A 24,733-nucleotide genomic window follows, 5' to 3' on the forward strand; every position below is an offset into this window, starting at 1 on the left:
GAGTACCCGACTTCCGGTCCCGCCCATTTTTTTTTCTGGATCTCGCGATATCGCGACCACTTCCGGGCTCCAGGGAGGGAAGCCGAGGGACGCTCCTGGCAACTGTGGTGTTTGCTGCGAGTCGGGGTCGCCTTGGCCAGTGGGAACCCGCGGTTGGAGTGGGAGGGAGAGTCCGCTCCCGAGAGGTGGACGAGGACGGGCTCGGGCTGGAAGCGCCTTAGAGGAGCCATTTTCCAGGTGGGGCTCCAGACCGAGACCCTGACAGCGAGCCTGGGCGCGGGGGCGCAGCTGGTCAGGCGGAGTGTGTCCCGGGCCCGAGTCCCCGAGCTCAGCCGAATCCACCCCTCCTGTCCCTGGAGCCAGGCGGGAGGGGGCTCTGAGCGAGCCAGAGCGGGGAGTGAGGGGAGACCGAGTGGGCATCAGTTCACCTCGGTGCACCTGCCCTCAGATTTCCCAGGTCTTACGTTACCATTTACAAAACGGACTCTACTGCGAACGATAGCGAACTTTAGCACAGGCGGCACCGGCACCCTGCGCCGTTGGAGGAGCTCTGCAGGACCACAGTCCTGTTGCGGAGGAAATGGACAGTAACTAGCACAGTCATCCAACCCCTACTCCTCACCTCCCAGCCCGCAATGCTGTGAACGCAGCCCCGCCGTCTCTTCTTTACAATTAAGATACCTGAGCTTATGTGGATTTGCTGTTTGCCCAAACAAAACAGCTAGGGTTCCTACTCACAAGGAATTTATTTTAAAATTCTAAGATTCATCCCCTTACACACACATTTTTGTTTTCTGGGAATGCAGAGATGTCTTGGGCATGTCAAAAAGTCCAGAGTCAAGTAGGGCAGATAGATGTGCCTCAGATTGCTGCCTTGATAGAGAAATGTTAACGAACTAATGACTGAGTCTGCCTGGGGGCGGTGGTTGGGGAAGCAGACATGGAAATAATAACACAAGTGCTAAAGAACATAGCAACACGAAGGAGTTCATGATAGCTGCCTTAGTCTTTGCTCCTCTGTTTGGTGAACAATCAAGATGTGTGGACTTGGTATTGGAGTTGGGTATTCGCTTGAGAACAAGATTCATGTTTCCGGCCTTCAGGGGGTTCAGTTCAGTGGAAGAGATGGGTCAATCACACGCAGCAATATGGGCAAGGATAAAATTTGTGCGGTGCTGTGGGAACACAGAAGGTGCAGCTAACCCAGAATTGGGGTGGGGCTGTATAAGGGGACCTTCCAGAAGATGAGCCATCTAAACAGGCCCTGCAGAAGAGAAGGCAGTACTCAATTGGAACATTCACCTCCAGAGAAGGGAGAGGGCCCTTGCTTGGGAATCGTTTCTCAAAGGAGGGCTGTAGGAGCTGGGCTTTTAACTATGGGAAGTGGATAGACAAGGAGGGAAATAAAGAGCCCAGAGGAAAAATGAAGAAGGAAAGCATGATCCTATGTTCAGGGGACAGACTGTTAGAGTGGAGACTTGAGAGCACGCAGTGTCCTTGATCTTACACTTGTGTTCTCGTAATTACTCTGTCTTGCCACCAGAAATGAGGTCACCTTGGGGTCAGGAACTGTCTTTCGACTCTTTATTGAGCCAGCTGTGTGATGGCGCAGGGCTGTAATCCCAGCTACTTGAAACTGAGGCAGAAGGATCACAAATTTGAGGCCAGTTTTGGCAACTTAGACCCTATCTCAAAGAATAAAGAGATCTGGGGATGTAGCTCAGGTTGAGCACTGCCAAGTTAAATTCCCAGTACTACAACAACAAAACAAAACCCCCCTAAATCATTTCTCATTATTGTCTAACACATGACTGGTCTGAGAGGGCCTCAGTGAACTTTGGGAGTATTGAATTGCTTTTAGATGAGAGTGGAAAGAAACATTGTTCAGGGCCTCTGAATATTAGCTGGGAAGTTTGTGTCTTATTCCTTGAGAAGCAAAGCTATCAAAAGCTTTTATGAGGCCATCAGAACTGTGGATGAGATAAGACTGCCCTCGCATGCTAAGAATTCCAATGGGGGAAAAAACGGAGGGAAGGAAGATCGTTTAGGAGACTATCCTATGAGATGGTGAAGATATGAATGACGGCAGTGGCTACAGAAATGGAGAGAGTGGGGCTGCTGGGAGAGAAGTCTCCAGGGCAGAGTGGATAAGAGTTTGTTCATCTAGATCCGGAATGAAAGGAATACGGAGAATCCGGCTGAGAAGTATGTATGTTAGAGGGAAGTCAGGGGTTGCATGGAAGGAACACTGGTTGGAGAAAGAATTTTATTATAGGTGGGCTGAATTGGGAGTGATGGCAAGTTGTCCATATAGAATTATCCATGGGTGGTACACACTTGTAGTCCCAGCACCTGGGAAGCTGAGGTAGGATCAGTTGAGTCCCTGACTAGCCTGGTCATCTTTTAAGGGAAAAAAAAAAAAAAAAAATTGAACAAATGGGGAATTGCTTCACAAGGAAGTAGGAGTTGAAACTCGAGTGAGGCCAGAGTGAAGTCATCCCTGTAGAGTTGAGGCCTTGAAGGAGAAATGGAAATCGGATTCTCAGGCTCACTCCCTCTTCTGGGCTCAGTGTCCTCTGCATCGTGTCGTGTCAGCATCTCCAGGAAGCCAAAACTTGCTACTCCCGAGTCCTCCACCTGGGCCATCCAAGACAACTGTTGAGAAACCCTCCAGTTCAGCTCCAGTCTGCCTCACTCTAAACCCCAAGATTACTCAGTCTTCACCCCTGCTATAGTAACTGCTGACTTGATGGCAGACAGTGTTCTTGGTGCTTTGCATTTGTAACTGACATTGAATGAGCAGAATCATCTTCAGTCAAGAAGCAGAATGTGTGTGTTTTGTCTTCATCTCCACTCTTTAAATCTTTGGTTGCGTTGCATCTCACTACCAGGACAGACTTATTTCAATAGCTTAATGTCCCATTCACAATAATCAAAACCCTATGCTTAATTCAAAGTTAAAGCTTGTCCCTTCCCTTCTTGAGCTTTCTATAGGCTTCTGCATTCGGGAAGGAGGGTTCTTGTCTTCTCTTTCTTGCTTCCTCACTCCTCCACCCCACCCCAGGCATACATGGCTTCTGACACAACTGGTGTTGGTGGAGTGGTGTTGTAAAGGGAGATGGAGCAAGAGAGGTCCTTTGTCATCTGGCATTTGTTCTTCTGAGCTTTATGGGAGTTGGGCCTGCCTCCCCTGCAGCACTTTTGTGGGTCTTTCTTAACTTCCAGTTCCCTGACGTAGGTGGTCATGTCTCAATCTTGTTGTTTTTAATACCTCCCTCCCTCAGTCCTTGGTTTCTGGAATCCTCCACCACTTGATATTGGTCCTTTTGGGTTAAGTCCCTTTAAGATGGCTTCTCAGTGACCCTCTTTCCTGCCTGACTCACATCTGGTATCCAGATCCTTTGCCTCAACAGCTTCTGGGGGTGCAGGCTCCTTCATTTTTGTTTTTATTTTTGGTCGTAGGGATTGAATATAAGGGCACTTAACCACTGAGCCACATCCCCAGCCCTTTTTGTATTTTATTTAGAGAGAGTCTCCCTGAGTTGCTTATGGCTTTGCTAAGTTGGTGAAGCTAGCTTTGAAATTTTGATCCTCCTGCTTCAGCCTCCCAAGCTGCTGGGATCACAGGCATGCACCACACCTGGCTGCAGGCCACTTCTAATGCAGCTGCTGCTTCCAGTTCTTCCTGCCCTGAGGCCAGTGTCACTGTCTGTGCCTGTGCAAGCTTTAGTGGGCATGGGCTAAGCTATTCTAGGGCTTTCTTCTGGTTTCACAAATTGTTCCTAGGAAGCCAAAATGTGTAAGACTGGTGAATGAAATCTGAAAAAGATGCAAACAAGGCAAGAACTTGGAGATGCTGGAAGGAAAAAAGTGGGGAGAGAACTAGGTGGACAGGATGAGATCAGAGGATGCTTTTCTCTGTGACTGGGAAAGAGCAGCGAAGGGCACCTCGAAAGCAGCTGGTAAGGGGGATGGGTCATACCCAGTGGTTTCATTTCCGTGCAACAGCTAGAAAATGAGGCAGGTTGTTCAGTTGGAGACTGAGCAAGGCTGAGGTTTGCACAACACATGCAGCCCCTGGGGAAATGCTGGGCGTGGGAGAAAAGACCAGAAAGGGATTAGCTAGCTAGTGGCTGTGAGGGCCAAGCTGAGGTTCCAGGGTGTGTATGCTGTATGCAAAGTCCTCGTGCCATCACCAAGGTCTTGAACATACACAGTCTCGCATCCACACTTCTGTGTATTCACATCCCAGGACACAAACATATGGATCTGTATGGGGAGCTCTGTTTTTATTGTTGTTCAGTTCGCATTTAGTAAATATACAGGTCTTAAATGTTCAGTTTAGTTTTAACAATTTCAACCCTTGTAATGACCCCCAAAACAATAAAGCCTCATCATTATTTCAGAATGTTCCTCACACTCCTTTTATCAGTCTCCAAGATAGCTATTTCCTGATTTCTATTACCATAGATTTATTTTGCCTGTTCATTATATGTAAAAATATACAAATCCATTGGCATCGTCCTCACCCCACCCCAAACATCCACATGTACTGACTGTTTAGTGGGCTAAGGTCACAGTCATGTACTGTGAGATTTGGGGATTGGGTGTACATACATATTGCCTGTCTTCAACCCTAAGATCATTCCTTTCAGATCTCTAGAGCTGAAATGAAGAGTTAAGAGAGCTAGTTGTCATTCTACCTCATACGGGAGTTCTGTTATTTTTCTCTGTGTGCTCTAGGATATTGCCAGTTGGGGCCATATTTTAAAACAGAACCATAGGGACTGGGGATATAGCTCATTTGCTAGAGTGCTTGCCTTGCAAGCATAAGGCCCTGGGTTCAATCCTCAGCACCGCAAAAACAAACAAACAAAAAACCAAACCAGAACCATATTTAGTTAAATAGCTTTAATGTTCACTTAGAAGATGTCCAGGTGTTTGGCTCTCTAGACTCCATTCTGGCAGGACAGCTAGGAGGTGGTGGACTGGCTACTGCAGAGACAGCAAGGAGCTCCTAGGAGCCGAGAGTCACAGTGGAGACAGATCTGGGTCTGAAGTGGTAGAAGTAAGAGCAGAATCTGGTGAAGGTCAAAGGCCTGTATCTAAGAAGTGGAAAGTGGGGCCTATGCACAGTCAAGGAGCAGAGGAGACGCAGGCCCTGGAGAGAAAGTTGGAGGAAGTGAGCCCAGACAGGGTCTTTGGGAGACTATATTACATTTTTTTCATCCCCTTCTTCTGACACAGTAGACCTGGCACCCTCAGAGGACCACTAAGTCACCTCTTGGTGGTATAGTAGATCTAGATTTGGGGAAACGATAGTGATCTGAAGCTCTAGGACAGGGTGGGGATTAGGTGGCTGGGTTTAGACCTCTGGTCCATACCTGTTCCCCTCAGGATATAGGCACTGACGATGGCCAAGGCCTCATCCTGCTCCCCTCTTTTCCTCTCTATGCCAGTGGGACCTGGTGCCCCTCTGAACTGAGATACGGATTTCAGGACCTCTTCTGCAGCCTCTGCAGTTCTGAGGGTATGTGTCTGTGTGGTACTGGGTTTAAACCCAGGGATGCTTTACCACTGAGCTGCATCCCCAACCCTTTTCAAAATTTTGAGACAGGTGCCTCAGAGTTGCAGAGGCTGGCCTCAAACTTGCTATCCTCCTGCCTCAGCTTCCAAGTAGCAGAGATTACAGAATTGTGCTACGTGCCTGGCTCGTCCAGCCATTTTCGTGAGGGTTCAGGCCCCATAGAAGGTAAGGTGTCCAGCCAGGGTGGAGGGAAGCCACGCCAGATCCTTTAAGATCCTGACCCTCGGGTAGCACCCCAGACTCCTCGGCCTATAGACTCCAACAACTCCTGCTTCAGGATTCGGCCCGAGAGCTCTGAATGGTGAGTTCTGCTTACTGGACTTGTAGCCACTAGAGAATCCTAGATGAAGCTGAAAGGGGGGCGGGTGGGAGTAAAGGAACTCCTACTTCCTGAGCCATGCTGTATATCAGGCCCAGTGCTGGCAGTTTGCGTCTGTTCTCAGGGAGATTCCTCCACCTTTCCAGCGTGTGTTACTGCCTCCATTTACAGGAGGGGCATTGATGCCAGTGCTGAGTATAAGACTTGGTCATTCTGACTCAGTCTGAGTTTCCTATGGAGACCCAGGGCACTGTGGGACTCTCTGTGGGCTCTGACTCTTACCTCTGCTGGTCCCTATCAACTTGAGCCAGGAGCCCAAAGTCACTCTTGTGGTCTGGTTTTTCCAGGAACATCAAGTGATGCCTTTTCTCCACCAGAAGCCAAAGTCCACCAGTGTGTCCACCTGGACTGTCCGGGGGCTTGGGGTGGCTTGGCAACTGAACACCAGAACAAGTGTTCAGTGTCCCAGACTTGATGTGAGAAGCCTATGGTCAGCTGTAACCTCTGACAGTAAGAATTTCAGGCCCTGGACTCTGGGCAGATCCAGGGAGGCAGGGAAGAGCTCCATGGGGCTGGCTCCCTCTTAGTCCCAGTTTCAGGCTCTGGCAACCACTAAGGAAATTTCCCTTCCCAATTGGCTGTTTTCTTCAAATGCAGTTATGTGCTGTCACTGAAGGCAAGCTCGCAACCTAGGGCTGAATGGAAGGGAGCCACACCTAAGTTCCTAGTTTGAAGGCCAGGTTGGGTTATCACAGAGAGGGTGATGAACCTTCCTACTGGAGGATGTCCTAGTGCAGGGACCAAGTTGGTGATGGTACCTTCCATCCTGACAAAGAGTACAAAAGGTGGCTTTGTCTGTCATCCAGAAAGCTGTGTGGATATCCCAGGGCATTGGTTCATGGGCAGATCTGTCTTACTCCCATCAAGTTGGATCTCCAAAAGATGCTCCCTGGCCACCCCCCATACAAGGACAATCACACTAAATGCCCTGAAAGTCTCTTAAGAAGAGCTTTGCTGAAAAAGCCTAGCATAGCTGGATGCAGTGGTGCACATCTGTATCCCAGAGACTTGGGAGGTTGAGACAGGAGGTAGAGGCCAGCCTCAGTAACTTAACAAGACCCTGCCTCAAAATAAAAAATAAGGATTGGGAATGTAACTCAGTGGCAAAGAGCCCCTAGGTTCAATCCCCAGTACCTCCTCCCCCCCCAAAAAAAACAGGTTCAGCATTAAAGGGGACATCTTAAACTTGCCGTTTTGACTCCACTGTATTAGATAGGTCACCAGGAAAATGAGACTTGGTAGAAGTGATATCAGTGAAGAAGTGGCTGAGACTATACTCAGAAAATGCAATTTGATATGATAAAAATTAAGGAACCAAATATTCATTGTAAGAGTCACATGGAAGAGATTAGACCTTGGGAAAAATAAGTTTGGTTTATCAAAATTGAAAGAGAAAAACTGGAATTGGTCGAATGTGAAATATGAAAAATCAACTTTTAAACTGGCTAATGGAATCCACTAAGGAAAATACTTTGGGCAAAAAATTGTCCATATTGCTTGAATGTTTTAAGTAAAAGCACGGCATCAGGATATTCTCTGAGCCCAAACGGTGGATCCAAGAACATCTAAACTGTGGAGTTGGGGAGAGTACTGAAAGGGAAAGCAGCACTCATTTCTCAGCCTAGTAATCTGCCCCAATCTCAGTCCACAGGGTTGCTTGTCCTTGCAGAACTGTGCAGTTGGGTTTGGGGTCTGCTTTCATACCCTCTTTGTTTATTGACCAGAAAGCACACCCTTTGGGAAGGAGAGGCATTTGAAGGAAGACATGCCCTGGGGCTGAGTTTTATTTGGATGCCTAGAGACAGTTCCTTGGCTACTCAATGAGGAGATGAATTTTGCAATGGGGGACAAAAAGGGATAGCTGAGGGTAGTCTCTGAACCATAGGACAGATGGCTTAGGAGCCAGCTTTTAGATTGGCTAAATGAAGTTGCAGGTCTAGACACCATCCCCTCTCTCCTTTACTTGCTATCCCCCAAGGTGGCCCAAGGACAGGGCTTTCAGAGACAAAGGACCTGGGAATGGGAACTGACTGGGGGTAGGAATGAGGAGGTCCTTTGAGGAACCTACATGGAGAAAACATGGTGGCAGGACAAGATGGCCCCATGTATGTCATGGTAAGTAGCAATGTATGTATTCCACACGTGCTTATTGAGCACTACTTTGTGACAGGTAGATCCTGGACACTGGGGAAGGTACAGCAGTGGACAAGACAGGCAGGTTTCTGTTCTTATGCACCATACATAAGGGTGGGAGGAGACCGATACAAATGAGCTCTGAGTTTCAGCGGCTGCAGTCGAGGTGAAGAGCGGACTCCTATAGTCGGGAGGATCTTCCTGACTGCCATGTGAAGATTAGGTTAGGGAGAAAGCAGAAGCAAGAAGCGCAACTGGGCAGTGGTGCATCACCAGGAGCAGGATGACAGTCCTTTGGACTAGCACGGTTGCCCTGGAGATGGAGAGGAGCAGGTGGGCTTGGAATCCATTAGGAGGTGAGCTCAGAGAGGATGAAGTGGGAAGGGAAAGGGGGACTCGGCAGTTGGACTCTGCAACAACTCGGAGGATAATGGTGCTGGTTCCTAAAGGCTAAACGGTGAGCAGGTATTGGAGGCATGGGCAGGTGAGCATTAAGTTCTGTTTGGCCGTGTTACGTTTGAGATGCCATCAGGTATCTGTGGAGAGGCCGACAGAGGATAAAGTATGGAGTCATTGGTATGTAAGAGGTGTTGAAGGGATTGAATGAATCACTGGGGCTCAGTCTTAGATTGGTGGCTCTCGACTAGAGACGATATTGCCCTTTTCTTCTAGGGGACACTTGGCGATGTCTGGGACTTTTTTTTTTTTTTTGTAGCGGGATTGAACCCAGAGGCGTTCAACTACTGAGCCTCATCTCCAGCCCTTTAAAAAAAATTTTTTTTTAAATTTCAAAACAGGGCCTTGCTAAGTTGCTGAGGCTGGCTTTGAACTTTTGATCCTCCTGCCTCAGCCTCCTGAACCACTGGGATTACAGGCATGGGCCACCATGCCTGGTTGGGGTCTTTTTTGTTATAACCAAAGAGTGTTGCTACTGGCCTCTACCATGTGGAAGCCAGGGATGCACAGACCAGCCTCCCCTCCACAGCAAGTTACCCAGCCCCAGATGTCAAGGGTGCCAATGTTTAGAAACCCTGTCCCAGGATGAGAGTGTAGATGGGGAAGAAAAAAGATTACTCAGCCCAGGGACATCTTTACCTAAAGAGGCACACCCCCAGCCAAGGCTCAAAGAACAGTCTGAGAGGAGGGGGAGAAGCTTGGAAAGCGTGGTGTCCTGGGAAAGGAGTGTGTTTGGGGAAGGAAAAGCACTCAACTGTTACATGCTGGATTACTAAAGGCTTAGGCAAGGTCATTGTCACTGACCTTGATGAGACTGGCTTCTGTGGTTTGGGTTAGAAGCTCCAGGGGAGAAGGCTCTGTCGACAGTCGGTGCTTACAGTATTTTCTCCCTGCTCAGTTCCTTCCCTGGGTAGTTTCATTAGCCCACATGCAGCGGGCAAGGACTGTTGTGCTCATTTTATAGAAGGGGAAGTGCTCTTATTGCCCCCATTTTACAGAGGTGGTAACGGAGGCACAGAGTAATTATTCATCAAGGTCAGGCAGCTGGTAGTGGCAGAGCCAGGATTCTGACCTAAGAGTTTGACATTATTGGAGATGAGGAAGTGAAGGCAGTGAACAGACTTGGTGCTTTTGCAAAGCTTGTTGGAAAGGAGGGCAGAGATGAGAGAGGTAGAGGAAGATGTCTGTGTGCAGATCCGTGTGGAGGCTAAACTTGAGGTTGAGGGGTAAGGGAGCCGAGAACTGAAGTCACTGAGGAACGCTGCACTGCTTACTCTGATGTGAAGGCTGCTTTGAACCCGGTTGTGTCCAGACTCCACCTCCCTCCGCTGTCCTCCTGGGCCCTTGCTCTGCTTCCCTTTCTAACAAAAGCTTCCCACAAGGAGTTGCTGCAGAGGTCCAACCCTTCCAGAATTAGCTGGGCCCAGGAATCAGTGTCCCAACAACAGCCCTGCCCTCAGGCACCAGCAACCCCCTTTGTCCCCTCCACAGTTCTCCAGGCAGTGCTGACTGTCAGACCCTGACACAGCCTGAAGGCCTTCTCAGGTTTTCACTTGTTCCCCAGTGTAGCCTGACCAGGCTCCTTTGAACTTTCTCAGGTACTGCGCTCACTCCTGCTCCTAACATTTTCTTCTTCACCTTCTCTCCCTTCTCCATCTCGTCCTGGGTCCTGCCTCTGTTTAGCAGTCACATCCTTAGATAGCCCATGTCTGGTTCCCAGCTAGGGGCAAAGCCCCTGTGGGAGACTGCTATGGAAGTGCAAGTGTGTGCTTATTCTTTCACGGTGCTCCTCCTCCTTGGGCTTAGTTTTTGTTCAGTGTTAGCATTCCATGCTAGATGTAACCTCTGCAAGGGTGGGTCTTGCCTATCTTGGCTGTTCTCCAAGTGCGGTCAAGGGTTGGCTGAGTGAACAAATGAACTGAACTGATGGATGGCTGTTACGCAGCCCACTGGTATTATGTGGCTCCATGTTGGGTCCTTGCTTTAATCTCCTCTGCACGTATTCATTTCCAATTTTCGAAGGCTTCCTGATGACTTACATTAAGTTTGAAGGGATGTTAAGAAAGTTGAATTCAGTAACTTACTTTATGGTCATTCTTAAATAAGAAGAGGTATATTAAACTTGTACATTATTGATTCTTCCCAATAGGATGACTGATTTGGTTTTTTGTGAGCCAACGGAACTTTACAACATCTTGAATCAGGTCTCAAAACTGTCCAGATTAACTGAACCCAACTATCTCTGTTTATTGGGTGAGTACACAAACAACCCACAGAAAACAGCAGACATCTGTGGAGAATGGTATCCTGCAAATGTTATTTTTGATAGATTAATAAGTTTTGGGGAGGGAAATGAATGGCTTTGAAAACTCTTAGGCTTACTGACTCTGTGTGATTTGGAAATCATCCTAGATTGGATCTAGAAGTTTCCAGAAGACTTCTAGTCCTCTTTTTGTTTTAGTGAAATATTTTAAACATAACAAATGTAGAAGTACTAAGAAACACCCTTGTGCCCACCACTCATATTTAACATAGTAAATAAAACATGGTGGACACAGGTGTACCCCTCTTTAGTACCTCATCCTGACAACATTCATTTCTCTAATGATGACTGCTTCTGTATTTTCACAAAATGTGTGGTTTAAATGCTTAAATATACCAAATATTATAATATGATATATAAATATAATTAGGCCAGATATTTAAATATACCATTATGTATAATCTTCTGCAATTTTTTTGTTTTTTCTTAAAAGTCTATTTTTGAGCCAGGCATGGTGGCATATACTTGTAATCTCAGTGACTCAGGAGGCTGAGGAGGAGGATCGCAAGTTCAAGGCCAGTCTGAGCAACTTAGCCCCAAAGTAATTTAGTGAGACCCTGTCTCAAAGTAAAAACAGGCTGAGGATATGGCTCAGTGCTTAAGTGCCCCTGAGTTCAATCCCAAGTACAACTCTACCAAAAAAGTATATTTTTGAGTGTTTCTCCCATGTCTGTATGGGAATACGTGCAGTTAACTAATTCCGTCACTTGGAATTTATATCCATTGACTGTCAAACGCTATGTGTTGCTTGGATGGTCTTCCTGTTAAAAGCACGCTGCAATGGGCAATCTCGTGCATTTCTCTTTATTTGTGTGTGAAGTGGTTTCTTCAGGTGTGTAGATAGAAATGGAATTGCTAAGTTAAATTCAGCTTCACCACATTGTCGAATTGTCCCCCAAAGGGCTTGCATCAATTTACACTCCTGTCTACAATGTAAGAAACATTGTCCACCCCTGCTACTCCCCGATGAGGCTTGAACCCCAGGCACTCTGCCAGTGAGCCGCGTCCTCAGTCTTGTTCATTTATTTTGAGACCGTCTTGCTAAGTTGCCCAGGCTGGCCTAAAGCTTGCAATTCTTCTGCCTCAGTCTCCCCAGTTGCTGGGATTACAGGTGTTGCCCCCATGCCCATCCAGCCTTTAATATTTTTTTTTTTGTAATGTGATAGGTATAAAATTGCCTTGTTTAAATTTCATTTTCCTAATTGTTAACAAGATTCAATCATTTTGTTCATTGACAAACCTGGCTTTCCCTTCTATGAGAAAATATTTCTCCATTTTTCTAATGGGTCATTTTTTGTTTTTCATCCTGATTTGTGGGAGTTCTTTTTATACTCTGGATGCTAATCCTTATTGATTACATGTTACAAATATCTTCTCCCCATCTTTGGTGTTTCTTGGATTTTTTTCTTGTGAAATATAAGTATTATCTTAGAGATTCTGAGTTTAATGATTTATCATAAAGCAGACACTCATGGAACAACCACCCACATCGAGGACTAGGGGAAAGGCCCCAGAAGGCCCACAGGACCCTCCCAACTGCTACTCCATTCCCCACCTCCAGAGATAACCTGCCCAGAATTGCTTGATTTTCTTTGTGATCTCACCCAAGCATAGATCCTTCTGGTTAAGTTTCTCCTGGCTCTTGAATTTTATGTGAATATTATCAAATAGCATTTCTCTTTTGAGTTTGGCTGCTTGCGGTCATCCCCACATTTGAGATTCCTGTGTTGTGTGGGCCTTGACCCCAAGGCCTTATGCATGCTAGGCAAGCACTCTACCACTGAGCTACACCCCAGCCCCATTTCTGTATTTTGACTTTGGTGAATAGTGTAGCAATGAACCTGGAAATACAGGGATCTCTGAAAAACAGATTGAATGACTTTTAGATATGTGCTCGGAGGTGGGATTGCTGGATCATATTGTAGCTCAGCCTCTAAGGTGTCTGGGGAGATCTGTTGTTTTCTGAACTGTCTGTTCCAGTCATACCCCCCAGCGGTGTTCCAACTCCCCTTTCCTTGACAACACTTGGCTTTTGATTCATAATCTCTCTGACAGGTCCAAATGACATGTCTTTGTAGTTTTGATTTGCATTTCCCTGATTAGAGATGTTGAGCATTTCTTAGATACTTTTTGGCCATTTGCATGCCATCTTTTGAGAATTGTCAATTTAGGCCCTCAACCCATTTGTTAAATTGAATTGTGTGTGTGTGTGTGTGTGTGTGTATGTATGTGTGTTCCTGTTGCCTTTGTTGCCTGTGCTTTTGGTGTCATAACCAAAAAATTATTGCCCAGATCAATGTCAAGAACTTTGTTCTAGTAGTTTCTTTGTTTTAGAGTTTCAGGTCTCACATTTAAAAAAAAAATTTTAGATGTTGATAGGCCTTTATTTTATTCATTTATTTATATGTGGTGCTAAGAATCAAACCCAATGCCTCACACATGCTAGGCAAGCGCTCTACCACTGAGCCACATCCCCAGTGGTATTTTTAAAAAATTCTTCCTATTTAGAGACAGGGTCTTGTTAATTGCTTAGGGCCTCTATAAATTGCTGAGGTCTTGAGCAACTGGTTTTGAATTTATAATCCTCCTGCTTTAACCACCCGAGCCACTGTGCCCAGCTCCCAGTCCTTTTTGTTTGTTTTGGAGGCAGGGTCTGGATAAGTTGCCCAGACTAGTCTCAAACTTGTGGTCCTCCTCCCTCAGCCTCCTGAATGGTTGGGATTACAGGTGTGTGCCACCACAGCTGGCTCTTTGGATTACTTTTAGTCATTGTTCATGATGACTTTTTTTGCATAGTTTTAAATTTTAGTGTGGTAACATCGATCAATATTTTCCTTTAGGGTTTTCCTGTGTGGATGTTATTTAAGTATTCTTTACAATGGACTGGGAGTGTTGCTCAGTGATGTATGAGCTCCTGGGTTCCATCCCCAGTAGCAGCACCACCAGCAAAAGAACAACAAATTCCTTATAAACCCTGATACTATAAAGCTACTCCTCTGTTTTCTTTTTCTTTTGTGGTGTCAGGGAACAAACACAGGCCTTGTGCATGCTAGGGAATTTCTCTACCACTGAGCTACATCCCCTGCCCTCTGTTTTCTTTTGAAAGTATTGCTTTTCAACACTTTTAAGACATTGATCCATCTGGAATTTACTTTTTATATAGCTTTAGGTGGGAATCTTTTTTTCTATATACACACCCATTTGTGTTGATGCTATTAGTTTGTTTTTATTAGGCATTATAGTTATACATACTAGCTGTAAAAATGTATCCATGAACATTAAAACTAGTTGTTAGAAAGTTTGTACTTGATTTTTTTTTTTTTTTTTTTTTTTTTTTGGTGCTGGGGATTAATTCAGGGCCTTGTGCTTATAAGGCAAGTACTCTACCAACTGAGCTATATCCCCAGCCTCTGGACTTGATTTGTAACTTGTTTAAGGACATAAATACTTATAGCTTTATCTGCAATTAACAATGACTGTCAGCACCTACAATTCAACACCATTGGTTTATTCTTGTCCATGTACACAAAACACACAGGATTATTAAACGTGGGTGTGTTGCCACAGTCTTCTGCTTCTTTAAATCTTTAGTCTCCTAATCAATTCCAGGTTCAAAATCAGACTTCATCCTCAGATTCTTAATACATTTTCCACCCATCCTTCATCAATGCTTTTCTTGATCTTTGATGTTGTACTGCCCAAATTCAAAACCTGACTCAAAAGAAGCCACCAGACAGAGGGAAATAAGTGGAACATAAAGTGGGTTTTGGGTTTTGTTTTTTTTTTTTTTCTCAGAATAAACAAGGGAGTTTAGAATCATCTAAGATTCCCTCTTGGAAGTATACTTTGTTTTACTGGAATGAATAACTGCTATCAGCAAGAATTGCCAAAGATTCTAAGTTGGAACCTTTCAGATTCTTTGGCAACTGGGCAAAGAACCTACAAAGATGTCTGGAAGTACACACGCTTTTCCATATAAAGTGCGGGTACAAGGTCAGGGTAGCTGCGATGCCTTGGAAGCCTCACTTGCATAAATGGGCTATACTAGCAACAGATTGTAGAGATCCCTTAGTGTGCTTTTAAGAATTTGGCCTGGGGTTGGGGGTGTAGCTGAGTGATACAGCACTTGCCAAGCACACACGAGACTCTGGGTTTAATTCCTAGCACCCCCCACCCCCAAATCTGGACTACACTTAGATTTTACTGGCCTTTTTCATACAATTCACAGGAAGTTGCAGCTAGTATGCCAGTGCTTGTCACTGAACACAGTGGTTTTGTCCCTGAGGAGTGTAAACCCATAAGCACAACCAGGAGATGAAAGAATGAGGAAAGGTTTATTACTTGTACAAGTAAGGAGAGCACTGGGAATGCCTAACAAAGCTTGCCTTTATCCCTTTGCTTTTATTGTGGGAACCTGTGCATGTTAATACTGGAGAGACTGTGCACAGGTCCGGGCACATTCCTGAGCATGCTTAGTTGGAGATCATGCTTCTTCATATATTGCATGCTCAAAGATGGTGCACAAGATGGTCATGGTGGAGCACACCTGTAATCCCAGAAACTCAGAGGCTGAGGCAGGAGGATTGCAAGTTTAAGACCAGCCTCAGTAATTTAGTGAGTTCTGTCTTAAAATAGAAAAGGGTTGGGCTTGTAGCTCAGTGGTAGAGCACTTACCTAGCGTATGCAAGGCCCTGGCTTCAATCCCCAGCACCTCAAAAAAGAAAAAGTTTAATGCAGTCCCTTGTAACCCTTGTCCTCATTTCCTTTTCTATAAAACTCCAAAGTCATTATCGGCCCCCAGAAAACAGGGTTAAGGAACACGGGTCCCCTTGTCTCCCCAGAAAAGCCCTTTCTGCTTTCCAGAAGAACAAAGAGGAGAAAAAGAGTGACCCCTCCCCAAGAATTTAGCATTAGAAGATACTAGCGTCTGCTCAAGCCAGAAGGGAGACAGCACTGAGGGTCAGGATGGCTTGAGCAAAGGACAAAAGTGGACAGTTTTTATGTCACCTACTAGGTGGGCAGGAGCTGCATCCCTTTTTATTTTCTAATATTGTTTTAGTTGTTCATGGACTTTTATATGGTGCTGAGAATTGAACCCAGTGCCTCACACATGCTAGGTTACTGCTCTACCACTGAGCCCCAGTCCCAGCCCCAGCCCGGGAACTGCATCTCTTGATGCCATTGCGGGTAGAGGTGGGACTGGAGTTGTGTCTGTGCTGCTCTTCATGCTCCACGGGTGGCGTGCCTCAGAACCACCTCTCAAATCTCCATCTGGGCTGAGCATTTCACTATGCTAGAAGGTCAGGGTGACTTAGTGACTATCATGCATGCGTTTGCCTCTCGCCACCTGGAGTTGCTCCTTATTTGGTAAGGCCCCTCATATTTCCAGAACGTGGCATACTCTTGTCCTGCCTCAGTGGTTCTGATTTAGTGACCTTGCTTTGTCTGCCTCTGGCCGTTTTGTTGTTTCTGCTGACCACAGTTTCAGAAGGTCAGTGGACTTCTCAGCCTCTTGACTCCAGGTACATTATCTCAATCGCATAACCTTGAAGATGGTTTCACTTTTTAACTCCTAAATTTCTGGTGTGTCTTTTAACCTCTAAAGGCTGAGAGCTAATGTGTTTGTCTTGTTATGGGGCCCAACTTAAGAACAGACCAGGCCTGGGGAGATAGCTCAGTTGGTAGAGTGCTTGCCTTGCAAGCACAAGGCCCTGGGTTCAATCCCCAGCACCAAAAAAAAAAACAAAACAAAAAACAAACAAACAAAAAAAAAAAACAGAGCAATCACCACTGAGAAATCCAAATTTGAGTCTTTATTAAGCCAGCCAACTGACTGTCTCACACAATGCCCCCAAAAATGGCCATTGGGAGAACAGCCCCAGCCACAGGGTTGTAGGGGTTTTTATACCATAAATCAGTACATCAATAGTAAGTGTCTGTCACTATGTTTTAAAATTACAAACTAACATTATGGAATCTGAAATCATTAGCAGAGGGGGAAGTAGGTCAAAATGACCTCACTTAGGTACAAATTAAAGAATGGTTACTAACATCTAGACAATGGCTGTTGATATCACTGTTGACATGGTACAGTGCTTAGGAAAATAGAAGCAAAAAGAACAACTTTTCATTATACAAGAATTGTCATTTCATCATTTGGTATTGCCAAACAAGTCATGCTAAGCAACTGTTGACGGGCACAGAGGTGGGGTGTTCCCATGGGAGAAGCATTTCCTACATAACATGGAGTCTCAAGGTAAAATGGAGCCTGTTTACTCATTGTCCATATAACCTGGCCTATAACATCTCCATGGAGTTAAATATGTCAACCCCTCAGTCTCATTCCCTTTTGAGAGGTTTTATTTGCTTAATCTTATGGGATCCTGTTCTTTATGGGGGTTCCTGACTGTTTCACAACCATTTATGGAAAAAGATTCTTCTGAAATATGATTTATCACAGTACATTCAGGAAACAGGCATGCCAGCAGGAGGCTGAAACAGGAGAATCCCAAGTTCAAGTTCAGCCGGCAACGTAGTGAGACCCTGTCTCCACCAACTCCCACCCCACAAAAAAAAAAAAAAAAAAAGTTTAAAAGGGCTGACAATGTAACTTAGTGGCAGATCACCCTGGTTTCAGTTCCCAGCCTCCTCCCCCAATACAGAAAATAGATACACCAAAACTGACCCCCCCAAATTACTGAGGATTAATATTTGAGATGAAAATATAGAGGATGATGTTTTATTTATTGCAAGGTCAAAAAAAGAGCTACAAATTTTGCTATACCCATTCACAGTAAATAACTTATGGTAGGTTCTGACAGACATAAGAAATGAAAATCAGTGTACTGAACCTGCATCTTTTTTTTTTTTTGACTTTTTAAAAACGTTTATTAATTATCTCATCAGGGAGTGTGAAATTGTGATTTTCTTTTTTTTTTTCCTGCATCTTTCATTTGCTCATAAACTCATGCACATTAATAGTCTGCAAAAAAAAAAAATCGTAGCAAAGAAAAACTGCCTTTTCATAAACCTAAAACATCCCTCTAAAGAGACCAAAATAAAAATTCAAGGAGCTGGGGATATAGCTCAGTTGGTAGAGTGCTTGCCTTGCAACCACAAGGCACTGGGGTTCAATACCTAGCAACACCAAAAAAGAAAAAAAAAATTCATATATGAATCTGTCAAGTTTTAACTGTTGGACACAAACACTATTTCTAGAAAATATTGAACTGCAAAGGTTAAACACATGATATGCAACATCTTAGGCAACTCAAGCACTAAAATTTTTAAAGATCCCATTAAAATCACCCTTTTCTGATGATTATCATACATAAATAAGAGATAGTGGTTCAAACTCAGAAAGTGATACCTGGATTGATTATAGGACTTTTCCTTTAGGTGAAATGTCTCTTCTCATCTATAAAATAATTTTCAAATGCTAAAAATTTAAAGCAGGCAAACTCTTCAAGTAATTTGCTAATAAGTATGCCAGTTTTGATAAGTTTTAACAAGGAACTAAAAATTAACACAAAACAGGAATGGAGACACAAGAAGAGCTGGACAAGCAGTGCTATTTACTATGCTGGTCTTTCAGTTAAACACATCAACTAGCAGACCGAGATGTCTCTTGGCTTAGTAGACTAACTTCCTAGAATTTACTAAAATTTATGCAGCAGCAAATCAGCCAGGTGTGGTGGTGCACACCCATAATCACAGCTACTTGGGAGGCAGAGGTGGAGACAGGAGGATTGCAAGTTTGTGGCCAGTCTGGGCAAATTCTCGAGACCTTGATTTAAAACAAGAAGCTGCTGCAGTGGTGCACGCCTGTGGTCCCAGCTACCTGGTAGGCAGAGGCAGGAGGATCACAAGTTCCAGGGTAGCCTCACAATTGAGGGAGACCCTGTCTCAGCATTATAAAGGGCTGGGGGCGAAGCCCAGTGGGAAAGCACCCCTGAGGTCAATCTCTAGTACTTTCCCTTCACCCCTGGCAACCATGCCCTTTCAGAGTTGGATAGCTCCTTTCCACTTAGAGCTAAATAATATTCCATTGCCAGGGTAGATCCCAGCTTATTCATTCACCTATTAAGGAACATTCTGGTAGCTTTCAAGTTTGTGCCATCATGAATAAAGCTGCTATAAATGTGTGTGTGACACGAGTTTTCAACCCATTTGGGTAAGTACCAAGGAACAGGATTACTGCTGACAGCATGTTTAATTTTGCAGAAACTGCCAAACTGTCTTACAAAGTGACTGTATCGTTTTGCATTCCCAGCAGCAATGAGTGAGGATTCCTGTTGTTCCACATCCTTGCCAGCATTTGGTATTTGTCAGTGTTCTGGATCTGGGCCATTCTAATAGGTGTATAGTGCTCTGATTTCAATTTGCAATTCCCTAATTATGTTTGACGTTGAGCATGTTTTCATATGCTTGTTTGCCACCTGTATATCTTCTTTGGTGAGATGTCTGTTCATATCTTTTGTCCATTTTTAAATTTTCTCACTGTTGAATTTTAATGGTTTGTGCTTTGGAAAATAGTCCTTTATCAGATATGTATTTTGCAAATATCTCTTCCTAGACTGGTTTATCTTCTTTCTTCTCCTCTCCTGCTTCTCCTCTTTCCTGCAATGCCAGACTGAACCCAGGGCCTTGCCCATGCTGGGCAAGTGCTCCACCACCGAGCTGCATCTCCAGACCATTCTCATTTTCTGGACAGTATCTTCAGCAGAGGGGGAGTTTTAAATTTTTTTTTTTTTTTTGAAAGGACACTAAAGTTTATTCAGCCTGTTGGAAAGTATTAAGAAGTCCAGTGCGGTGTTGTGGCTCAGTGATAGAGCCCTTGCCTGGTACACGTGAGGCACTGGGTTCCATCCCCAGCACCACATAAAAAACCTAAATAAACAAAATAAAGGTGTTGTGTCCATCTACAACTAAAAATATTTTTTAAAAAAGGAATAAGTCCAAAGTCAATAGCGATCTTTTATTACATCACTGAAATGTCAAATTGACTCCAGGACTGTGTTTCTGTGGCTGAATAAGTCTTAGGTTTCATTCATCAGCCTGCTGAACTGTTCCTTTTTCAGAAACATAAATACCCTCCAAAATTTTCTGATATCCTTATTTTTCACTGTGTGGCGCTGAATTAAAGCAATTGAATTTGAAACAAGCTCAATATCATTTCCTTCAAGGATTAATTCATCTTTCTGAGCTTGAGACACTGAACAAGCAACACTTGTCCTCATCCAAACCCTGCGGATGTGTTTTTTCACCCAATACATTTTGGATTTCAACAGGAGACCCATTCTCCTGAATAACGATGTTGCAGGGGAAGGGAACGCACACAGACCCCATCTTGTAAGGGAAGGGAAGCAGCAGAACGCCCTCGATCACGTTCTGTGTTCTGTACTCCATGGCATGGCCAGCAGCCAGTTCCTTTCCATCTCCCTGCCATTTGTCAACCCGCGTCTTTTCTTTTTCTTTCCAAGGAGGCTGAGTTCTACATGAATATGATTGAAATCCCTCGGGAGGGTTCCTCTTGGGCCCATCATTATAACTGTGCATCTCTTCAGAGTAACGTCTGTCCTTTCTGGAATGCCAACAGTCTGCTGAGAATGGGCTTCCTTCTCCCCATAGATGCGGCAAAGGAGGAGTTTAAAATTTTAACGAAGTCCAGTTCATCAGTGATTTCTTTTATGGATTGAGGCTTTGGTGTTGTATTCAAAAAGTCATCACCAGACCCAAGCTTATCTATTCTCCTGTTATCTCCTAGGAGTTTCTCTGTTCTGCATTTTATACTTGGTTCTGTTTATCCCTTCTGAGTTTTAGTGAAGGGTGTTAATGTCTGGATCTTGATTAATTTATTTCTTTTGCTTGTGAATGTCCAGTCGTTCCAAATTATTTGTTGAAAATACCATCTTTTCTCTGTTGTCTTGCCTTGGCTCCTTTGTCAAAGATAACGAGGTTCGGTTGCTCACTTTCTGGACTCCATTCTGTTCCATGGATCTATTTGTGTATTATTTTGCCAGTACCACACTGCTTTGATCAATGTGGCTGTATAGTGCACTAAAGGTTGAGTAATGTCAGTTCTCCAACTTTGTTCTCTTCCCTCAATATTGAGTTGGCTATTCTAGGCTTTTTTCTCTCCACAACCATGTGTTTTAAAAATTTTTGTTAGATCATCTTTCCATAGTTGTTGTGAAGGCAACTCCACAGAAAGGTTTTGTGATTATTCCTGACAAAGCCTCAAAATTTCAATGTCTTGAATCAGTTTTTTTTTTTTTTTTTTTTTTTTTTTTTTGGTGGGAGGGCAGTGATGGGGATTGAACCCAGGGGTGCTTTACCACTGAGTTATATTCTCAGTCCTTCTTATTTTCAGACAGTGTCTACTAAGTTGCTTGGGACCATGCTAAGTGGCTGAGGCTGGCTTTGAACTTATGATCCTCCTGCCTCACCCTCCTGAATCTCTGGGATTACAGGCCTACACCACTAGGACCAGCTCATTCTAAATTGAAAGTCTCTCCTGCAGTTGGACCCCTGGGATTGCTTGCCTGAAGCAACATGGGCACATTTGCCACAGTTTTTGTGCACAAAACAGGCCTGATTTGTGTTTCCCGTGGACAGAGATCTTTCAAGTCTTTAATATGAGACTCAATTTCTATTCCATGTTCCTTCCAACTGTAAGGAAGATCAAGCCTCTCCTATTCTAGCATGGCAATATAAGGACCTCAGCTCATAGGTTCTAGACTGAGTTTGGGTCTAACACTCAGTGGGGCACTTAGTGTAAGCTTGCTTGACTTTGATTTCTCCCCTACTGCCCCCCAAAAAACCTTTTATTTTGCACTGCTGGGAACAGAACCCCAGGTTTCACACATACTAAGCAGGTCAAGCTAAGCTACATCTCCTGCCCTTTATATTTTTGTTGTTTTAAATTTTGCCAGGTGCAGTAGCAAGTGCCTGTAATCCCAGCTATTTGGGAGGCCAAGGCAAGAGAATCACAAGTTCAAGGCCAGCCTAGGCAACTTAATGAGATTCTGTCTCAAAGTAAATAAAAAGTTCTGGGGGTGTAGCTCAGTGGGTGGAGCACACCTGGGTTAAATCCTGAGTACCACACACACAAATTATTTTGAGACAGGGTCTTGCCAAGTTGCTCAGGCTGATCTTGAACTTGTATTCTTTTCACCTCAGCTTCTTGAGTTGCTGAGATTATAGGCGTGTACCACCATGCCTGACACCTATTCCCCCTTTCCTAGGGGGAAAACTCCATCTAAATCAGAGATAGGAAGTCTGATTGTCTCCTAAGGAGATGTGTGGGTGTGAGTGCAGTAGGACTGGGATCACAAGGCGACAGCCCAGGGTAGTGGAACTGTACACCTCAGATTATAGACCGGGAGGAATTATTGCCTGGCCTGCAAACCAAATATGTTGACGACAAAGTAAGTGCTCTAGGTAGTCTGGTCCTGTGCTCCTCTGCAAATCCAGCTCTGAGTTGAACCCTTTTCTTTCCAGATGTTCGTTCTAGAAGGGAGTACGATGAGAGCCACGTGATTACAGCCCTTCGTGTGAAGAAGGTACGCAGCTGAGCCAGCACCTGGGGCAGGCTGGTGACCTTGCATGAGGGTGGGAAGGAACAGGAGATTTCATCCTCCGTCCTGGAACCATCGTCTCCTGGGGGACACTGGGCAGTAGGGGCAGGTCTGTTCCATGCAGTACCATGGTGACTGTCCACACCTCTCTTCCATTCCCTGCCCACCCCCATCACGGTCAACGGCTCTAGGCAGCAAACACCAGTGTAATTCCTTGCTGTGCCAGCTGCTGCTCCAAGCCTTGGAGATTTCCCAGAGTGCCTTGGTTCAGTGCCCCTGCCCTCATGGAGCTTCTCTTCTACTCAGTGAGCAGACGATAAGCCACAGAGGTATTACAGTAACCCAAAGGGGAAGCCCCTCCATCCTCCTTCCTCCTTCCCTTCTTTTTCCTTTCCACATTGCCACCTGCTCCTGCAGGTGTCCTCTGTCTTAAGTCACAGCGACGCCAGGAAGCCTTCACTCGGGGTCCTCTCCAGTCCCTGCAGTCCTGGTCACAGCCTCTGCCCTGGACTTGGCAGTTCTCTTATTCCTGGGTTTCTCTTATTCCTGGTTTTTTCTTTCCCTGGTTCAGCTTCATTCTCTCCGCCTGCTACCTGCAGGCATCTCTTTGGTCCTTTTCATGCCTGATAGGATGCTTTTTTTCACTCAGGCTTATAGCTTCAGCCCTTCACAGACAGTTAGGGTCCTGGCAAGTTTTCTTCTAAAATTTTATCTTGCAAAATTCCTTCCTCCACTCCTGCCCTACTGCCACGGCGCCATATGCATTTCATCTCTTGCCCTACACGTAACTCGGCATGGAGCATGGGCCCTGCCCAAGTATTTTTCCAGAATAAGCTTACTGCCTGCTGCCCTCCCTCTTCCCCATCCCATTGCATCATTTCCTGCTTCTCTCTCCCTGGAGTTTCAGTTCTCTGGCCCTATATTCCAGCAGCCCATCCCCTATTTCAAGGCCTTTTGTATAACCTATCCTGAGCCTCTATCATGTACGGGTCTCATTCCCAGCCCAGCTGTCAGATCCGTGTGTTCCTTTGTCTCTGGCAGCACACTGACTCTGGAAGAGAGACATCCTCTCTGCCTTGGCCCCAGAGCCTCTCATCAGGTGACCCCTCCGGCCTGCCCTCCCGAGCTTTCTTGTTAGCAGATGGAGGCCTTCAGGAGCTTCCTGCCTGGCAGCACACGCAGCCTCACTGCTTCCGTCTTCTGGGTTCTGACTCCATCTCCCTCTGCTGCCTGGTCTCTGGCCACTTTTATTGTCACCTGACCCCTCGACAGTGTGTATTTCTCTTCGCTTCTAAGATGTACATGTTTCCCCCATCCTTGAAGATGCTTTGAATCTGGACTATATCCTTCAGCTGATTCACACTTTTAACGTAGTCAGATCTTTTTCCCTAAAAGCAGGCGTTGTGGGCATCTGTTGTTTTCTGTCCAGCACCCCACCCCCACTTTGTGAGGGGACACGTCCTCTCCCTGCTTGACCCTGCACCTAGTAGTGCTCTCTAAAAGAAGAGTTGGAGCCCTGACCTCAGCGATGGTCCTGGGTCTGGGGTGAAAACTGGACGAGAATTGGAGAAAGTCCTCTCTCCCCAATCTGGTGGTGCAATCTGGAAGCTGGTGTCTGAGCATTGCTACCCGTGGGTCAGGCCTTGGGGAAGGTTGTCTGAGGAGGGGAGGTCAGCATGGAGGAGAGTCTGAGGGAGCCTGGGATTTAGAGTCCCTGGATCAGGTTTTCCTGGAAGCCAGCTGTACCCCTGCCTGTCCCCCATATCCATGGTCACTTTCCAGGTTTCAGTCACCTACTGAGTCACATCAACATGAGAATGTGTACAGTATAATTAGACATTTTGAAAGAGAGACCATAGTCATATAACTTTTATCACAGCCTATTGTTAGAGTTGTTCCATTTTCTTATTAATCTCTTACTATGCCTAACTTGTAAATTAGACTTTATCATAGGTATGTATGTATCTGGAAAAAACCAGACAGGGTTTAGTTTAGGCGTCGGTGGGGATCTCGTAATGTATCCCCCACAGGTAAGGGGGGGACATACCTTCCAATGACATTCTGTTATGGGACTATATGAGAAGTCTCTTCCTTGTAGGCACTATTAACTTGGAGCACATCTTACAATTGGCAAGATGTACAGACTGGGAGATGCAGTCCACGTGGCCCCTGCCCACACGGTTTCTTGGGCCTTTGGGCCTCTGCTGAGCACTGTGATGTGCCTGCTTTTATTTTTTTAATGTATTTTTTAGTTGTAGGTGGACACAATACCTTTA

The 24,733-nt window shown here is 45.2% G+C and overlaps 1 protein-coding gene and 1 pseudogene across 6 annotated transcripts in view; one reads left to right on the forward strand and one right to left on the reverse strand.

Moving 5' to 3' along the window:
• The first annotated feature begins 65 nt into the window (after positions 1 to 65).
• The window catches only part of STYXL1 (serine/threonine/tyrosine interacting like 1), a 49,801-nt gene continuing 25,133 nt past the window's right edge, over positions 66 to 24,733 (forward strand). For 2 of the 5 annotated variants that reach the window (XR_013760772.1, XM_079121594.1), the window contains exons 1-3: positions 68 to 237; positions 10,705 to 10,808; positions 22,381 to 22,442. Coding sequence is in view for 3 of the 5 variants with exons in the window: in XM_079121594.1 (XP_078977720.1) it covers positions 10,706 to 10,808; positions 22,381 to 22,442 (165 nt within the window). In the remaining 2 variants the exon portion in view is untranslated. Of the gene's footprint in view, positions 238 to 10,704; positions 10,809 to 22,380; positions 22,443 to 24,733 lie in introns of those variants that run through there. The other 3 variants (XM_079121596.1, XM_079121595.1, XM_079121597.1) reach the window with 3 other exon arrangements.
• On the reverse strand, positions 19,924 to 20,873 carry LOC306649513 (large ribosomal subunit protein uL6-like; annotated as a pseudogene). The gene is made up of 2 exons: positions 20,850 to 20,873; positions 19,924 to 20,495 (listed from the first exon to the last, which is right to left on the reverse strand). The product of its transcript is annotated as a large ribosomal subunit protein uL6-like (transcript).

This window comes from Sciurus vulgaris (genome assembly GCF_902686455.1).
Source record: "Sciurus vulgaris genome assembly, chromosome: 18".
NCBI classification, from domain to species: domain Eukaryota; kingdom Metazoa; phylum Chordata; class Mammalia; order Rodentia; family Sciuridae; genus Sciurus; species Sciurus vulgaris.